General features: G+C 36.1%; 2 protein-coding genes across 2 annotated transcripts in view; one reads left to right on the forward strand and one right to left on the reverse strand.

Annotated features, from left to right (window-relative positions):
- LOC137932973 (apoptosis-resistant E3 ubiquitin protein ligase 1) overlaps positions 1-738 on the forward strand; it is a 51,867-nt gene extending 51,129 nt beyond the window's left edge. Inside the window, exons 16-17 of the mRNA XM_068776668.1 lie at positions 103-297; positions 568-738. Of these exons, the coding sequence (XP_068632769.1) occupies positions 103-297; positions 568-738 (366 nt within the window). The remainder of the gene's footprint in view (positions 1-102; positions 298-567) is intronic.
- Positions 739-4,321: 3,583 nt separating this feature from the next.
- LOC137932801 (fibrinogen- and Ig-binding protein-like) lies at positions 4,322-18,738 on the reverse strand. Its single transcript, XM_068776477.1, has 10 exons — positions 18,617-18,738; positions 13,279-13,471; positions 12,914-12,922; positions 12,461-12,631; positions 9,516-9,668; positions 8,954-9,017; positions 6,781-6,908; positions 5,450-5,592; positions 4,970-5,143; positions 4,322-4,415 (listed from the first exon to the last, which is right to left on the reverse strand). Exons 1-10 carry the CDS (start codon positions 18,736-18,738, stop codon positions 4,322-4,324), a joined length of 1,251 nt encoding a protein of 416 aa, XP_068632578.1.
- Positions 18,739-20,093: the final 1,355 nt, after the last annotated feature.

The following is a 20,093-nucleotide window of genomic DNA, read 5'->3' on the forward strand; positions in this document are numbered from 1 at the left end:
GTGCATGTTATAGTGAGGGATAGATATGTAAATGGTGAAGGTTAGGGTAGACTAATATTACTGGAGGGGATACGAGGTGATAGTATTGTGGTGTGGTGGTAGTTGCTGGTGTGCGGCACGGGAGAGGTGTGCGTGGCGGATTGGCGCGCGCATGCGCTGGTGGCGGGCAGCGGGCGCGCGTGGCAGCGGCTGCTGGGCTGGTTCTGGGCGGCGCTGGCCAACTTCAGCGGAGAGGAGCGGGCGCGACTGCTGCAGTTCACCACCGGCTGCTCGCAGCTGCCTCCAGGCGGCTTCCAGGTGCAAACACTTTACATACTTACATCATCATAGCTACTGCCAACAATCGTACTATTTAATATAAAAATGAGGATTCAGGATATAGTTTGAGATTTTAAGGTATATTTAATACCAATGTAAGGCCACAGGAAATTTGTGAGGAATTTAATTCTGAAGTTAAATTTTTCAGATAAAAAAATTCAAACATATTTCACAGACGATTTTTTTTTGTAAAACGATTAGCATTAACTCTGGTTTGTCGTCAATATATACTCTGTCGTACTTCCGCAGGAGCTGAACCCTCGTTTCCAGATCACAGCAGCTCCAACCTTCGGCGCGTTACCCACAGCACACACCTGCTTCAACCAGCTTTGCCTGCCCGACTACGACAGCTATGAACAGCTAGTGCACGCGTTGCTCTGGGCCATCAACGAGGGTGGCGAAGGCTTTGGCATGATCTAAATCAAGCCTCCGCAATAAGGCACTAACGCTGTATATACGTAACAGACTCACATGAGTTGACTACAGTAATATTAACATCATGAATTATATACTCGAAGGTTCTAGCAGCCTAAACGGTCATATGTTATGGAAACTTCTGGAAGACTTGAATATTATCGTTCTCTTTACACTGTATGCTATACGAGCTAGCCATATAAATACGTATAGATTTTTACATTTAAATATCCAAAGATGTTGAATCATCATTTTAATTTAGAACCCCCACCGGTGGACATAGGCATCACTTCATAGATGATGAGACCGATTGGATGGGGGCTTGCAAACGTCTAAGACGACCGTAACAAAGTCGTCTGTCAATTCTTGTACGCAAACATTTTGCGCTCCCTTGCTGGTCTATCGTCCGCTAAATCCAGGCGTACAGGGAAATATCTTGAACCAAAGAATAATTGTACTAAAATTTCGTTATGAAATACGCATTGTTAAACTACTTATCAATTCTATCCAGTGATATTGCACAGGGTGTCCTAGCATTAGCAGTGGCAGTTGCAATAAATACACCTCAGAAGCATTTAAAGACCTTTTATAATATTTATTAAACATATTTAAAAACAATCAAAATATTTTTAAAAATAATTACGAATCATGTTTATATTTTATTTATAATCTGTTTCTCAATGGGCTTTGCATTGTCAAAACGCATTTGACACTTAAATATGCTCAAACGTCACCTGTCAAATACTGATGTCGTTCCCGCCATCATAACGAACGCCTTTGCAAATATTTGACAGTTTGGATTTTAATTACATCATACCCATTTAAAAAATTATCGAAAAATACATTTAATTAAGATAAATATGATTACGTATATCTCCTATAGGGTTCGAAATTTCCAATTAAAATTACGTTAGATTAAAATTGTTAAATGAATTTAATTACAAACTAATTTTAACTCATCCATTTTCCAGTGAAAGTAATTTTATTATTTAAATTAATATTTATTACGATTTCATTTTATTAAAATATTTTATAACGTAAAATATTAATTATATCATCGTTTCTATGTAAGAAATTTCTTCGTGAGATAAAATGGCGTCCTTTTTGTCCAAATAAAATACGCCATTCCTGCCTAATTGTATACATAATTCATATTATAGTTAATTAAGTCCTGCCGGCATGTACACTATCCGTCGTGTATTATGTGTAGTGACAATAATTGATAAAACGAGGTCTGGTAGATATACAGCATAATATCTCAAAGAATTCAAATTTGGCAGGCATACTGTTGCTATTACTGAATTTAATATAAATTAAAAAAAGATTATTACATTCCTTATTTAATTATATTATTTTGTGTACAAACAGACACAACTTGCGTTATAAACGAAATACGTAAATTTAACCTCACTTATTATAAGTCATTTGAATTTATATTCAATAAAAAAAATTGTAACAATTACATGAAATTCTCATAATGTTAAACTTGTAATGTATTTATACATATAAAATATAATTAAGCATTACTCGGGCCAATAAAAGAACCATTTCCCGCCAAAAAAAACAAATGTCAACTTAGTATATTTTTAAACGTTAACTTTGAGGCAAAGGGTCACAAAATATAGAGCCTAATGAAAATTTTTGTTAAATTAAATATAAATTACATTTTTAACAACAGTGGCCTAAAGTGCAATAATATGACGCAATAATTAAAAACAAAAATGAATTTAAACCGATTGTGAAATTTTGTATTCTTAAGTTATGAATCGATCTCTTAAATGTAAATAGGGTATATAGTTGTAATTTTTACTCTGTTGTTAATTTTAAATAATTTAAGAAAATGAGAATACATATGATGAAATGTTATTTACGTAGTTTTAGATATTTTCGTAGACATTTTCCGTCTAAACATGAAATTATTGTCAGAAAGCTCATCAGTGAATTCTAGTCGTCGCAATGTTTATTTATTCACTAAATGTTTGCATGTTAAGAATAATTCAATAAGCCTTCATTTATATCGGTACGGTTCCATACAAAAGTGTTTCAAAATGACCATATACACTTTGTACGCGACTGTACTGTTATCTATTGTATAAGAATTGGTTAATTGACTGTCTTAGTAAAATTTGTAGTTTGGGCATCTATTACCAATAATAAGAGCAAGTAAAGCAAATAACGAAAATGATTTGTATATATTAATATGGACATGCCACAAAATGTGAGATTATAGAAGATAGACATTATTATTGTTGTTCCAGCTTTCCATACAGATTTGGTATTACTCGAAAGCTATTCCAATAGGATAAGTTAATTTAACATGTTTTATAGTGATGAATTAATTGTGAAATGAGCATCGCGTACACTGTCAAAAGCGCGAATATCACAGTGAACTGTCAAGTTGCAAAATTAAAAAAAAAAATAAAAGTCGTTAACAACTTTTACCGTGACCAAGGGATATAGAGATTCATATATATGTAAATATTGTTTCTAAAACCACAAATGGCCTATGAAAGGAACATTATCAGATGTAAAAGTTTTAAAATCTTTGTAAAGGCATATCCATGTTATGACCATAGTACGAGATACACAATAGCTTCAATTATTCCCATCAATATATATGAATACAGATTATAAATTCGCCTTATGTGATAGACATTCCAAATGTTGATATTTTGTAGTCTGTTGATTACTAGCTTTGTAAGACTGAAAATAAATTGATTCTAATGCTTACCTCCTTTCATTTGACACCCTTAAGTAACACGAGTAACACATTATTTCACCTATATTGTCCGTTTCAGCCCGTAACCTCCCATTGTATAGGCCTCCTCCATATATCTTATATTGGCGATCGCAGTGTGGTATTATAGTATGCAGAAGACGCTGTTTGCCCATTCCATGGAGTGGTTTATGAGCAGTGACAATCCTATGTAATTGTGTGACATTATACATTTTATCTCGGGAATCAAACTCGCAACCTTCGATCGCAAATCTGTCTTCTATCGCTAGGCTACCTACTGCTCAATCCATATCTTGTATACATATATATTTACGACGTTGTATTAGACAAGTATTTTAAATTTTTGGAGGCACAATGATTAATTCGTCGGTTTTGGCTTCGACGCATCCATTTGTCAATTCGCAAAATTTTTCGGACCTCGAAATCAAAATCAGGAATCTTGGAAGGATCACAATTCATTTCTAACACGTATCGTACATAAACGCTTACTTTTAAACAAAATTATCTTCTTTAAATTATTGTAAAGGTTGAAATAAAAGCACACATATTTCTAATAACATCTGTATTTTAACAATACTTAAAATTATACTTACTGGACCTCAAAAACAAAATTAACAATAATAATATCAAGAAACACCTAAACGTAATCTATAAAACCTAGGTACAATACATATAAAACCACTTACCTTTATCCGTTGCGCTATTTTAAACATATGAGCAATAAATCTAGATTGTCAACTGTCAAAAATGGCGCCAAAATCTTTGTTTGCAGCGTCACACTTGACAGCTTACAGATAAATAATATCTTGTATATATGACAGATAAGAAATGTCCAATGACGTGTAATGAGAATTAGCAGCCATGTCTCGCCGGGATGAGAGACCAGACGAAAACTTCTTGGAAGGAAGATGGATGGCGGAGTAAACTTTTCCCCGCCTCTAGCATTCTGAAAGATGTCACTAGTTTAGAGCCAACCTTGCCAGGCAGGATATAGATTATAAAAAGATGAATGTATATATTTGTATTAATTACAGTATATCCTACCGAAAAGTCAATGATTTCAGAAATATATGAATATAAATCGTTTTCATAATTTGAATTACGTTATATTAAAATTATGGTTTACTGTCTTTCTCTGCACATTAAGCATTGAATGAATTTATTGGCCTATACCATTACCATAAAAAAATATTGTAATATAGTTCAGAATGATCACCATATTGAAGGTTTCTTGGAAATATGTGTAAAAGCTTTGAAAGCTTTTTTTTTACAAAAAAGCTACTGAAAAAACTTTTACTACAAAAACGCACCCTATTTTTAATAAAGCAATTAAAGTTAAGGCCGCGTGTGTTTGTGTGCAAGCAAATATACTGAATTGAAATACCTAACAAGAGAAGATGAACAGTTACGGGCAGCGCAAGAGCGGTCATCGTGGCGACATCATGGGTGGCCCATGCCTTGCAGTTGGTAGTCTATCGGGTGATATAATGATGACAATACCTGAGCAGTGGATGTGGTATCCAGCGTCGTTGGGCAGCAGCCAGCTGCTGTGTGCGAAGCGCAAGGTTTGCTTCTAGACGCTCCCGCTCGACACGGGCCTCCGCGTCCGCTCTCAGCGCGCGCGCCAGCCGCACCGACGTGCGCACGCGCATCGACTCGCAACGCGACAGAGCCCTGCACATCCACTACTACTATACTTTCGTTATCAAGCCAATATTTTAGTGTGTTAGTGACAATACTTACCATTGTGTTATGCATGTTAGTTACACTTCTAATTACGTAATAAATTAAAAGTCGTGGTCACATAGACGCCTTACTTCTGCAATGATGATAATGTTTCACTAGATCTTTCCATAACAAAGCTGGTAATAATAATCCTCACGTGTAGATATATTGACTAAAATATCTAGTAAATTATTTACCAGATATTTTAACCATTCACAATAATCAATTAGCAAGAACGTAAAACAAAGATCTCACTCGTGTTCCATCTTGAGCCGTTGCGTGGTCCAGTCAAGCGCGCGTTGCTTCTCATCAGCCTCGGCCCGGAGCGCCGACGCCTCCGCCTCCGCAGACGACAGCAGAGACTCCCGACGAACCAGCTCCGCCTCCAGCCGCGCCACCTGGACCGTGGCTACTAATGATCTACCATTGATGGACCCTGTACTTCGTGTCAAGGACTCCATCGTAATCATTTTAGCTATAGGAGGTTATACATAGGCTTCCCACAGATTCTACATAGCACTCGCTCGACGGAGGTCTTTACATCGGGGTCTCTATTCCAGAACATTAAGTCCCGAGAGGCTATCGCGGAACACAACTCAGATCACAGATCGTATTTAGGAAAACATTCAAAATTTCAGGGAATTTGCTTAATGAACAAATAAAGGCTTTAGGTTAAAGATAGGACGCTGAACATCCTCTGTTCGCTCACCGACCACAATTTGTATATCAAGTATTTATAGAATATTCTAGAAAATTGTGTGCCGATAGGTAGAAAGATGGTAGGAAGAAAAAATCTCAGAGTTGCGAACAATTTTTCCTCTTTCTTCTCCACAAATATAACCCCTTACGAATTAGGGTAGTGTAAAAATTTTTATCATTTTCTTTAGAAATACGAGTTTAGATTCTCCAAAAACACTCGCGGAGTACATAAAATAAACATTGAAAAAGAGCCGACAGTGGCAATGGCAATGATAGTAGACAATGTTAATAAGGCGATAGAAAGAAGTGATAAAATAAAATGGCGGAACTTAGTATATAACACAAGTATTAGTAAATAGCTCCTGTATAATTAAACGTTTGTATAATAATAATTACTATACTGTAAACGACTTCATAGTTCTTAACACACCAAGGATACTTTCTCCTGTTCCTCTAATGTTTGATTGTATCCAAACAGATGGTCGAATGCTGTAATTAGGCGCAAGAAAACAGTGTAACAAAAACGTGGCGATGCCTGAATTTAATATAAATGAATGCTATGAAAATAATACAACATATGAAGAATAGAAGAGGAAAGAGAGGCATTGTGAAAGATGAGAGAGAGAGAGAGAGATGGGGAAAATACGAAGGTTTATATCTATGTCTCAAAAACAAGACGGGGGCCGCTCAGGAGAGGCCCCTGATAACGACGGTCATTTAATAAAAAAACTGAAGACTCAACCTGTCGTCCACGACAGATATAATCTATCGTACATAGAACAAATCATTTTTAAATTTGGATAATCATTTTAAGAGCTATAGATGACATCAGTATCATCAGTCGCATGTTCCAGAGCATCAAGGTCTGCATCTATTCTAGAACTTACAGATTCCCTCGCGCGGTCGCGCTGCGATGTCAGGTCTGCAGCAGTAGCGTGCTGAAGTGCCAACGCTCGCTCCAGGGCCTTCGCAGACGTGACCACCGCATCCAACTCGTTCCGGCAATTCCGTAAACCTTTTTACGAGGTAAATTATTTATTGTTTAACCCATAAATACTTTTGTGATACTAAAACCGAATTGAAAGATTTTGTACCATAACTGAGTTCGTCGTCATAGACACTAATGTACAAACTCCGTGGACTTTAAGACAGTCTAGATATAGTTTAGTGGTAATCCGATGAAAATAATTATTATAACTCATTGTAATCATTAACACGTGCGATATAAGTAGGAAGAAAATAAATTCGAATAAATAGATTGTTAAACAAATGATGAAAATAATAAATTTGAGGAAAGAATAGAAGACATTGAGAAGGACGAAAAGAAAAGTTCACAGTTTCAGCGGTCAACTTTGACGAAATGTTTTTTTTTTGTATTAGTTCTACCACCACTCTGTAATGATAATTTTATATAATTATATAGTTTATATAAGAAGTGTATTTATTTAAATAAATAAATGTGCCGGATAATTATATAAACAAAGATTTTATATTGGACTATCACTGTGGCTTTGCATTATTATTATTAGCAGATAAAAGGAAGGTAACTTGTGTGGATATTCCGTAAGACCACAACCAAAACTCCTATAAAAATTATCTCAGCTAAGTGTCAGCCCGATGAAATAATGAGAATAATTTTTTTTATTTACACTAAATAATATAATAAGTAGGGGTACGGAAATTTCGTATTTACGAAATAGATGCGAATAAATGCGAAAATTACACATAAATGCGAATAAATGCGAAATATATGGTAGTGTTCGTATGATGGATTATTAAATTATTATCGTATCGCCCGAGTCGCGACTCGCGTCTTGAGTGAAGTTCGTTTTGGACGAAACGGTCGACGCACTTTTTGGACACGAACTGACTCGACAGAACGAAAGCTTTCGAGTCTCTCTTGTTCTTTGTCTCTCTTGGATGTTGCATATGAGCACTCGAGCAGTGTTCATTTGTAACGCTTTAGGCACGCAAGTGTTTTACAAAAATATTTTTTTTGTGCTCTTAAAATGGGACGCCCTAAGAAAGATTTGACAGATAGAATACTAGAATTTAAGAAAGATGGTCTGTATGTGTCCGACACAAATATTTTGATGTGACAATATTGTAACATTCGTTTGTCTTAAGGACTATGAAGGAATTGATGAGACAATGAAAACTATGTTGAAATCAGCAAGCGACAAAAGTTTCAGTAAGCTTTCTTTTCACATGAAATTAAATAAGACGAACGAGGCTTTCTTTCACATTGGCCAATTGTTTTCCCCATCTGCGGCTGCAAGTTCAACCACATTAAATATAAACGTATTGCAGGAAAGCTTTTCGAAAATTCCTTTTTTCCAAGGATTTCCTCAAAATGAGGTAGTAAATTGATGGGCATGCGCACTTTCATAGGTTAATTCTTCGGTCTATTAATATAAATTAAAACCCCAATATAAGGAACATATTGTTTGCTGTCAAATGCAACTTCCCGTCCTTTGCTGAAGCAGCATTACAGAGTATTTGGAGTCCAACCAACAGCGTGGACGCTGAACGCTTCTACAGCCTATACAATGTCGTCGTAACGAACCGAAGAACGACGCTTAAGGAGTCAAATATTGAAATTTCCACAATGTTATCTTTTAATTAATTAAAATTGTTTTATGTTAAGACTTGTAAAAAATTACTAAACAAATATTTTTGTTTAATAAATACCTAATTTACCCAAATTTTACAATTTCAAAAATATAAATGCGAAATTTATGCGAAATTTTTAAATTTTGAAAAATATAAATCCGAAATTGGTGATTTTTTTTTGCGAAATTTCCGTACCTCTAATAATAAGTTAACATTTCAGCTGTAAACTTCTTTTTAAGTTATAAGTAAGTTGCTCTTAAATACAGGGAGCTTTTGGGGCAAGCATCGAGGTCAGTATAGAAAGGGTCATCAAATGAATGAGGGTCTCTATAACACAGACCACGGTTCTAAAGCAATCAACTAGATTCAAAATAGCGCATCAGAACAATTTACATCAACGGTATGACAACTAGTGACAGGCGTACAGAGACCTCGACACACACTCACCGACACTCATCTCGGATACGCGATCCTCAGCAGCGCACACGTCTCCCTCCAATGCGCGTTTCTCCTAAAATAAACAATGTTGTTCAATATACAAACATGATATCAGATGATATCTTCAAATTTGGGAGTGATGAAAGATACTTGGAGATTTCTCCAGGTATCTTTCATCACACATGCCAGGTACCCTTGACTATTTAGTCAAGGGTACCTGGCATTATACAGAGGGACATTAATTCAACTGACAGTTGATAAAAAAGGAAAAACAAAAAAAAATTTCGACAACTATTTATTTTTTTGGAAATAATGCACCACAGTTTCCCATGATATCAAGGTTCCCCCTGTGACAATCCATAGGCTAATACCGATCAAGTATCAGGTGTCGGATCACAAAATTTAGAAATCTTTAGAAGTTCTGTCGGCTCCCGAGGAAGTTCTTCAGTAAAATCTCTAAATAAACTGTACCCAGCCAGTTCCAAACAAAAGCTGATCTGATTTCTTTCCACAAAAGAGTCACCTATCCCCATACAGCTTATTCTATTAAGCCTTCGTATGATGAGATTACCTTCTCAAGTACAGCCTTCTCCCTGTCCTTGTCCCGTAGAAGCTGCTTGAGCCGCTCTAGCTCGCGCATGGCCAGGCGCACCTTGGAATTGTCGGAGTCCAGAAGTGACTTCAGGGCCCACACCTGCGCACGCAGCCGCTCGCTGTTGCTCACCTGTGCCGCAGTCAGATGGAGAACCACATCAGAACAATATCATAAGACTGCAGCAAATTTCAATAAACTTTTGTCTACAATCCATCATGATTAGGAATATATATATCATCGATATTATCAACCATTTATATACAGGATAATATGATTTAGGTGTAAAGGCTTCAAAGGATGGAATATACTTATTTATTTATTTATTTAACAATTTATTGTACACAATAAAAACACTAGAGTAACAATACAAATATAACTGACACAACAGGCACTACTTATTTCTAACCAGAAATTTCTTCCAGTAGTAAATCAATTTATGGTCCTATCCAAAAATGAATATTTTCGTAGATCTCACAATACCCGGTGATAAATATTGCACATCGACCTTTGGAAAGAGACAATCGGTTAATTTCAGCTTCGTAGAGCACTATCTCTGTCCCACACTGCCTATGTGACATATTGTTTGTTGTTGTATTTCGTGCGACAGAGATAACGCTCTACGAAGACGAAATTAGCCGATTGTTTCTTCCTAAAGGTCGATGTGCAATATTTATCGCCGGGAACTGTACAATGCTTTAAATAATGCATTTACACCTATTTCTAATCATCGCTTTTAAAATTTTAATCTTTTCTATTTGACTTTTGACAGTTGCAAAGTAGGCACAGATAATAAACAACAATTTTATTATATACTAATCAGAATCTCAACTTATTTCCTTCCTATATCTTTACATTAATTATTATTTTAGAAACTATTGATTTAAATAGGACGTAACATACATTAATTGACAACAGATGAGCTAAAGATTCATCGCTTAAAAGCTTTCATACTTATAATCAGTCATCCTGTATGTCGGGTACTACTTTATGGTGGCAAATTATGGTGGCTCCCTTTTCTAAAAGGTGCTTTATATATTCTAAATATTATAGTTTACTAGCTAATCCCGCAAACGTTGTTTTGCAAAAAAAATTGATATTTTAATTTACAAATAAAAAATAAGGGTTGATCATACAGGGGTGAAAATATATGGTTGTATATATTCTTGTATGCTGTATCATAATAAAATAAAAACCAAAAAAAATTTCGTTAAAAAATGAAAAATAAAATTTAGGGGTGGACTACCCTTATCACTTAGGGGTATGAAAAATAGATAGTAGCCGATTCTCAGACGTACTGAATACGCATGTAAAATTTTGGTAAAAATCGGTCAAGCCGTTTCGGAGGAGTTCAAGTTCGAACACCGTGACACGAGAATTTTATATATTAGATATATCCTTGCGCGTTGTCCTTGCGACACTTGTCGATAAGCGAACACTTCGATATGATCAGGTCATGCAACAATTCGTGAGTGAAGTATAATTTGAAATAAAAATAAAGGGTTCGACCCCCTGCTTTATTTCGAGTGCGAAGGGTGACTTGACCTTGAGAGTAAAGTTACTGTACGAACAGGTTAATGTTTTGACGTGCCAAATCATATGCCAGGCGCTAAAGGCGTCAACAATTGTAAAAAAATAAAGTAAAAAAAGAGAAATAACAAGCGGCGATGGACTGAGCTCACTCTGTGTTTGGCACTAATCAGTGTAACATGACTCCTGAAGATGCCCCGTGGAAGAGTGAAACACGTGTTGAGTGATTTGGCGGCGGCAGTTGTGTGATTCGCATTATTTGTTGCTTACGCATTTATCAGCGGACTGGCGGGCGGTGCACTTTGTTGCACGACTACCACTGCATGTGCGGAAGTGGCTAAATATTGGTTCTTTTCTTACTTAGGATGGACTTCCGCAAGGTAACGCCTGATTCCATTAAATGTCATATAAATACATCTTTATTTTTAAATAAATAAAGATGTATTTATATGCGAATACTGCGAATCTTTCACCGCGTTAACAATTGACGAATAATTCAGGAGTTGAGAGGTTCTATCATAAGTGCAATAAAGGCTGTTGTGTGAAGTAAACCGACTGTTCCATATGGAACGCCATCACGGAATGTTGGTATGTCGAGCTCATTTGTACACCTGCGGGAAGTTTCCCACAGTTGGGCGACGCATTAGTGATCAGCAATTGGGCGATAAATTTTTAAATTTCATGTTCTGTTTGTGGTTACTGTGTTTCAACGTTAGAAAGAAGAAGTCTTAGGAAAGTTTTTTCTCGGTGTGTCATAATTCATCATCAGCTGACAGACTCCCACTACAAGACATAAGTCTCCCCTAAAGATCGGCACCATTGTCTGGTCTTCGTCTGCTTTGACTGCATCGTCGGACCACCTGGACGGGCTTCCACTCACACAGCGTGTACAAGACTCGTTCTCACCCCTGGAGAACCTTTCAACCCAACTGACTGTCTGCTGAAAGAGTATACGTTGGTGACCTTGATTTTTCTGAGGAACCTCTCATTTGTGAGTCAATCCCAAATATAATTTTATTAAGAAAAGGACTAATATTTAGCCACTTCCGCACATGCAGTAGTAGTCGTGCAACAAAGTGCACCGCCCGCGAGCCCGCTGATAAATTCGTATGCGGCAAACAATGCGAATCACATAACTGCCACCGCAATTCACCGCCAAATCACTGTTGAGTGCATTTATCAGCGGGCTGGCGGGCGGTACAATTTGTTGCACGACTACTACTGCATGTGCGGAAGTGGCTAAATATTGGTCCTTTTCTTACTTAGGATGGACTTCCGCGAGGTAACGCTTGATTCCATTAAAAATATAACCTTGTCCATTTCTCACTGTGATTTGGTTTCATATGGTCACAGGTGAGTGTTTTTGGAGTCAAAGGTCTAGTGGATGTACTCACTTGCACCTCGAGCGTCTTGCGGAGGCAGCGCAGCTCTCGGGTACGGCATCGCCAGGCGGCCAGCAGCATGAACCTTCCGACCCTCGCTGCCGCCTGTTCCTCTGCGAGCGAACGCAGCCCGGGGCTTCGCGCAATGGAGTCGCTACCTTCTGTCTCCTTCCTGCAAACCTCCTCATATACCAGATATATCACGATCAATTAACTTATGTTATTAGTATTTTTTTTAATATAATACCAGCTATTAAACCTGCTTGTTATAACATTAAGAGCTCTTTGAGTGTCTAAAGATGTAAGCCCGACGAAGTTCATTTGTCAACAAAAAGATTTTAGCTTTTACACCGGAAGCCACAATCTATATGATTTACATTAAAACCTTTTTGATAAATTCAAATAGAAAAGGAACGCGTCAAATGTCGGAGAAAAATGTAGAAAAATAAAAGGCTATCGACACACGATTTTCAGCTGCCGCTCGACACACACGAGCTATATATGTATAAAACAGCGAAATCGTGTACGATTACTAAACACATAGAACCAATCACTCCCTCCCTCTCTCTCTCTTTCTCCCCCTCTCTCTTTCTCCCTCTCTCTCACACTATTTACATATAAATATATTTTATTTCAAAACCTTTCGGCCTCATATTAAGTACAGAGTACATTCACGAGGTGCACAGATGACCTTGTTTAGATTAAAAGACTAGATGCATTATTGGCAAACTATAGTATGTGATAAGCACTGGACATTCTACAACTGGAATGATTATGATGATAATGAAGGTAGATATGAACAAAATCATGTCTCACCTCCCCTTGAGGACCCTCTTGGTTGGAGTGAGGTCCTCCATGGAGGCAGCCTTGTGCGCGACCGCGGCGCTGCGAATCGGCCGCCGGTACTCCTCGAGGCAGCTGCGCAGGCGCGCGAGGTTGGCACTCGGCGCCCGCGCCCGCGCCGTGAACTTATTGACCGGGACTGAATACAGCTGCTTCTTGGGGTGAGCTGGTTGCACTCGCCTGGTACATTAAAAGTTCACTTTATTAAACGGTTTTATTCAGTTCGACCCTTACGGAATTTATTTGGATCAAAATTAGCAGTTGAAATTTAAGCACCTTCCCGTTGCCAGATTGATCTAAAATTTGGTACACACATTTAATTTAGATGACAATACAATATAATAAAATCAATAACATAATAAATCTAAAATGGCCGCCGATACAAAATGGCGGATTACATATTTTTCCTTAACCCCCTCAATATGGGTATCAAATGAAAGGGCTACACTAGTAAAACACGATGATTATTTCAAAATTTAAATTTCAAGATGGACGCCGTTCCAATATGGCGGACTAGGTACATATTTTTCTACAACCACCACAATATGGTTACCAAAAATCGTTTAACTTAAATGTTTTTTAAATGTATTTATTTTCCACCATGAATTATTTAACATACAGGTCGATTGGTCGTAGGTAAAAAGGCTTTAAAGGGTTGAAGTTCATTTGTCAGTAAAAACCTTTTACACTTATTCCTAATCAACCGGATAGCGTGACAAATCTGATATATCTTACTATTATATCATCATATAAGTTATATCAAAAATAAAATCTCCGCTTCCGAATTCGGCAAAATAAATAAAGTGACGTCGTAGTCGATTTTCCTGAGGGAATTAAAGAATACAGATAATGTAAAAATGTTTAAGCTAGGCGCTCTTAACGCTATGACATCTCAAACATTTATCTATGGTAAATAAAAAAAAAACACTTTATTCGTGAACAATTCTTAAAGAATTGCTCGTGCGAAGTTGACATCTGACGGCCATTGGGGCCCAAAAGTTTCTGGAGCGACCACCACGAGGCGGTAGATCTGGCGAGTGCCCCCTACGGTGAACCGAAGGTCTGCGCTTCCGAATCCGGCAAAATAAATAAAGTGACGATTTTCGTGAGTAAATTTAAGAATACAGATAATGTAAAAACGTTTAAGCTAGGCGCTCTTAAAGCCCTGACATCTCAAACATTTATCTTTGACAGATAAAAAAACACTTTATTCGTGAATAATTCTTAAAAAATTGCTCGTGCAAAGTTGACATCTGACGGCCCTTGGGGTCCAAAAGTTTCTGGAGAGACCACCACGAGGCGGTAAACCTGGCGATCGTATGCCCCTACGGTGGACCGAAGGTATATGCCTTACAATTCGCGTCTATCAGCTAACACAATGATGACGAAGTTCACCAATGTCACTTAAGTATAGGTTATAAATTTTTCCCGCCATTAAATATGGGAAAATTGACATAATTAAAAAGCAATCATTTAAACAATTAACGCAAGAAGTGAAATGATTAAATTTGAAATAAATCTTAATTTCAATTAACATAAGTGCAGTACTCAAGGTTGTTTTATATGAAATATATAATATAACGCCTATTGGGCATATGTTTTTTCACCATTGACTTACGGTTTTTTTTTCTCTCGTTCCTTAATTATTTTTTGGGACAGGGACTTAGTTTCCTTTTTCAGTATAGTTTTATTTTTCTTTTTTAATCCTTCACAATATCCGGTATACAAAATTTTAATAATTTGTGGTCGCGTACCACAAATTAAAATTTTACCACAAAATAATGAAAAAAAATCATAAATAAATATATAAACTAAAAAAGGTTGGAAACATAAAATGTGAATGTAAAACCAAAAAGATAAGCTAAAATAGAGATACGAGTGGAAATAGAAAATTAATGTGATTAATGTAAAATTAATAACAGAAAATTGTAAAACTTAACATAGCGATGAAGAGAGAGAGGCGAGAGAATGGAATGGAAGAATGAATGAAATTGTAAAGCTCGTGAAGAGAGAAAATTAATAATAACTAAATTAAAAAATCCCAACTATATATATATATAAATTATCGAAGTTTTTATATTAAGCGACTTTTTTAAAATTAGTAGTAGAGTTAAATTGTATGACATGCTAATCTGATATAGCCTTTAAGTAAATTTTGTTACTAGCTTATATTCTATAGACTAACTAGATTCTGAAATAATTATTATTATTATAGCTATAAAATAAGTGAAACCAGAGTCCAAAACGGTGACTATTAAAATCAAATAAAAAAACAGCTAAGTGACCTATGCCCAGCAGTTGAGGTGATGAAAAATATAAACACTGAGATTACCATATCTCAGGAAGAGAAAAAAATGCATTTGCTATGACATTGATTTACCGCTAAATATAAGACTTCACTGCCTATTTTTAAGAAATATTTTCTAGGCCTATGATTATTTGATTTTTTTTTGTCTGTTTCTTTATTTCTGAGGCAAGTGCAACCCAAATTAGTATTATACTGTATTTATAATAAGTATATATGCTATATACATATGTATATTTGCATACATGTATGTTTTGTCTATATGTACACGAAAACTACCCGTTATTTTTCCTTCTACAGAATTGCCTCGTGTGATAAGACCGCCCATTGTACTTTTTTTACAATTACCAAACTATGTATACATTTTCTGGTGTGTACAATAAATAATATAAATTTAAATTAAATTACAAAATCATTATATTATTAGTTACTCTGAATTTTATATTATGCAAATAAGAAAAAAAACTTTCAACCCTGTGGAATGAATTAATTTCATTCCACGGGGTTGAATTTCACACGAACTGACTACACCCTCGTGAAAAGTCGTCTGAAAAAAGATTCACCTGACGTTGGAACGACATCCGTCATCGTATATCCCTTGGTTTTACTGAAGGATCAAATAAAACAATACAAAAGCGATAGCACCATTCATTTCCTTATATTAGAGGGCAACGTATACATGACAAACTTAACTTGACGGAGCGTGCGCCCCATGACGTCATGATTCATCATTGGAGGAAAAAACAACACGTGCCGGCTGCCGTCTTTATCTAGGCGCTGCGGTTTTACTAGTTGTCTCTTTCAAGAAAGGTGTGAATAACATGAAGTTTTTGTCTACAAATCATACCACGATTTTTGTTAAAGTATCAACTCGTCAAAATTTCAACCACGCTTCCAGCGACATTCCGCGACTAGACTATGCCATCGATCCACCTATAGGGATCATAATTACATCACGTCTACCGGCAAGTGGTCGCCACTTGAGAATCTTTAGGTGTGCTCCGACCACTGCCACATCAAAAACTCTGACTTAGGTCGGTGACCATGGTTCTTATGAAAAAATGAGGAGAGTGATCGATACAGCCCAGCGGATTGTCTGGTTGAAGTGGCAGGTCACGTGGTAAGAAAAGATGGTGGCCGGGATCGTAAGGTTTTGGAGCAGAGATCATAGATATGCGTGTCAATCGTACTTTGAGTATACCGTTTGACAGCTAAGCAATTCTTGCAAAAACACACCAAAACTGCCGGACATATTTTGACTTTGTGTTGCCATATAAAATACTCTCAATTAGATAAATATCAATCAGTTTTAATAAATCTTATCTAACACACTTTTTCATACGGTTTTGCGTTTACTCAGTCTCTTAAACTATTTTCTAACTTAAACCGTATAATTTTTAAAATTAAATTAAAGTCACCTAAATAAAATTATATTAAAAAAATAATGTTGGCGTCTTGTTTACTTTTAACACGCCCTAACAATCTCCAGCTTGTAAAATTAGAGTTCGTGCGACCACTTCCTTATCCATATTCATTCAAGAGACGTTCGCTATTATGTAATCTAGCTATTAATTACTATGGATTTTAAACCAATTGGTAAACCCATGAATTTAGGAAAAACCGAATGCTATAATAGCCCGGTAATTTATGACAGTTGATTATTGTCAAATATTGACAGTTTCGGTACGTCATAAAAATAACGTTAACTAAAATAACCGCTATCATTAAATAGCAATTAGCAATTTAAATGCTATTTTTATAATAAATGCAGACTATTTAATTTGTGTTCTAAAAAAGAACGAAAATGTTCATTGTTTTCATTTACTTTTTTTCCTCTGATTATTCTTATATAATTAACAGGTAATAAAGATAGCTCTTTAGACTAGTCCAGTGAATTGGCAAGTTGAAATAGCAGTGTGCAGGTCTTATAGCGAGTAGAACACATGGCTGCTGAGGTTTCAGGGTTCTGGAATGGAGACCATAGACTGGCAAGTGCTGCGTAGGACATCCATCCACAAATGAACAGAAGACCCTGTTAATCTCGACGAAAGATTCTTTTAGAAGGGTCCTACAAGGTTCTAGAAGACTGTTCTACTAGAAATCTATAGAAGTGACCCATGTCCAGCTGTGGACTTCCTGCTGCTGAAATGATGAAGTAATTAGGTGTATAATGTAAAATATTTTACATGTATTATTACGTTTTATTATCATATTTACACACCTGCCTACTGGTCGCCTTTGTACCACTCTGGGTTGAAAAATAATATCTATAATGCATACACTCCGCCATTACATCAGTGTAGAATTAAACCGCTATTACAATAACAAATAGAATTTTAATTTTTTTTTATTTACAATGAAATATGTTGGAATACTACTAAATCGAAAGTTAAAACAAATATTGTAAACCAATGATTTCCAAAGTGGTCTATATCGACCTCTAGGGGTCTATGACAACCTGCAAGGGGTCTACGTCAGCGAAAAAAAATTTGGGGGTCTATGAAATGAAAATGGGGGTCCACAGACTGGACATCATTGGCCGAGGAGATTTAAGATTAACCCTTACAAAATATACGCCAAATGTTGATAATTTATTATTAAAGCATCAGGTTCATCCCTTTCACTAAAAATATTGACTTATTGCTTATGGTATTTTATTTATAGTTTATTTTATGTTTATTTAATGTTACGTATATTTTACATAACAGATACAAAATTTTACTTTGAGTAGTTTTAATTTAATTTCAATTAATAAATGTATAAGTTAACATGTGTTGTTACGTTAAGTTTTTAACACTAAACTTCACTACAGTTAGGAATTTACAAGAAAACACTATCAGATAAGTAGGGGGTCTACCCAACATGGAAAAACAAGGCAAGGGGTCTACGACACAAAAAAGTTTGGGGAACTCTGTTGTAAACGATTACTTTCAAAAGTTCGTTATGTCTATGTATTTCAGTAATTTAAATTTTTGGGTCCAGCGCTGGGCTCTAATCTGAACTGTACTCGGAGTACTCACGTGGTGGGAGTAGAGTTCAAGCTACAACGTTCCCTGGACAGCTCCCTCTCCGAGATGTCTCCAGCTCCAGTCCTCACCGGGGGCGAAGCGCTTTGCGGCAATTTAGGCGACTCCTCCGGCATTTTATTAAATAGAATATAATCGATCAGATACAAAAAGGTCACTTCGGATACGATTGACAGTTATAAAATATTGTCACTTAGATTTAAACAGAATTTTATTTTTTATTTATAAAATTGTTTGAATGAAATTTGTATGTGGCCAGATGTTTATTTTTAATATATAACCTATTCTATAATTATGAGATATCTTAAATAATTTTCTTTAAATATTATTTGTCCTTGCAGATTTCACTTCTAAAGTTATTTATCTGTCGAAATTCAATAGAAAAATAGATAAATGTAGTGTATAACAATCTGGTCTACATTAATTAAACGTGTGAATGTCACTCTTGGATAAATAATATAAACTTCTCACTGAGTACAATTTATATTTATTACTTGTTTATGTTTTACAGCTTTTGTAGGTTCCACGTTGTTGCATGACCATCTGTCATTTCTTCTTCCTTTCTGTCACAATTGTCTTAATAAAACATCTAAATACAAAACATGTAGTCGTCTATAAATTGCACCATGATCTCGAGATTGAGATAGGCTAGAAACACGAAGAGATCCCTAATACCACCTCACGGGTGCCGGCCGAAACCGTGGCGAAACTTTTTCTTTTTAAATTATACGTGAATATATATGTTTTATTTTATTGTTTAACTTATCTAAAAGTCGATTTTGAGACCCTGTGAGTCCGAGCTAGTGCTCTTGTGAACAGCGATTTCCCTGGACCCTTACTCGGAGCTGAATCTATGACCATCCGATGTCTCCAACGTTCTTAAATCGTGTTTCTTGGAAGAGACATCGGATGTATACATTGTCTTACACAGACTTATTTGACAAAGTAAAGCTTAGGAAAAAGATACAACTTTTTCCTACCTTGCACATTAGTCTGTAATAAATTGAAAATAAAGAAAACAGATAAATATATGCTGCGAAATAAGAATCAATGTAATCAGGAAGGTAAACGAAGAAAGAAAGGCGAAGTATGAAAGAAGATAACGTGAAGTATATAAGATTTTGTGAAGGACGTGAGGAAAAGAGATAAAGAATTTGTGAAGAAAGAAAGGAGAAAAAGCAATAAAAAAAATTGTAACGTCTCTGCCCACAAACAAAGAAGACGGAACGGGGAAAAGAAGATATCTCTAAATGCCTAATGCCTTCTACATGGGCCTTTCATGTTACCAGTGATGCTCAGGGTGAGAAACCACATTTCTTTGATACAAGTCATCACCAGAAACACACGTTGGTTATAGACTTCTAAGGCAAAAAGGGATATTGGATGAGATGTGTCGTAGTCAGATATTTAGGTTAGACCGGTGTTTCCCAGCGTGGAGCCCACGCCCCAGAAGGAAGCAATTTGATTGTTA

The sequence above is a fragment of the Battus philenor genome, unplaced genomic scaffold, assembly GCF_028537555.1.
Source record: "Battus philenor isolate CCGP_79_NKW_IND1 unplaced genomic scaffold, ilBatPhil1.0.hap1 SCAF_12, whole genome shotgun sequence".
Taxonomy (NCBI): Eukaryota; Metazoa; Arthropoda; class Insecta; order Lepidoptera; family Papilionidae; genus Battus; species Battus philenor.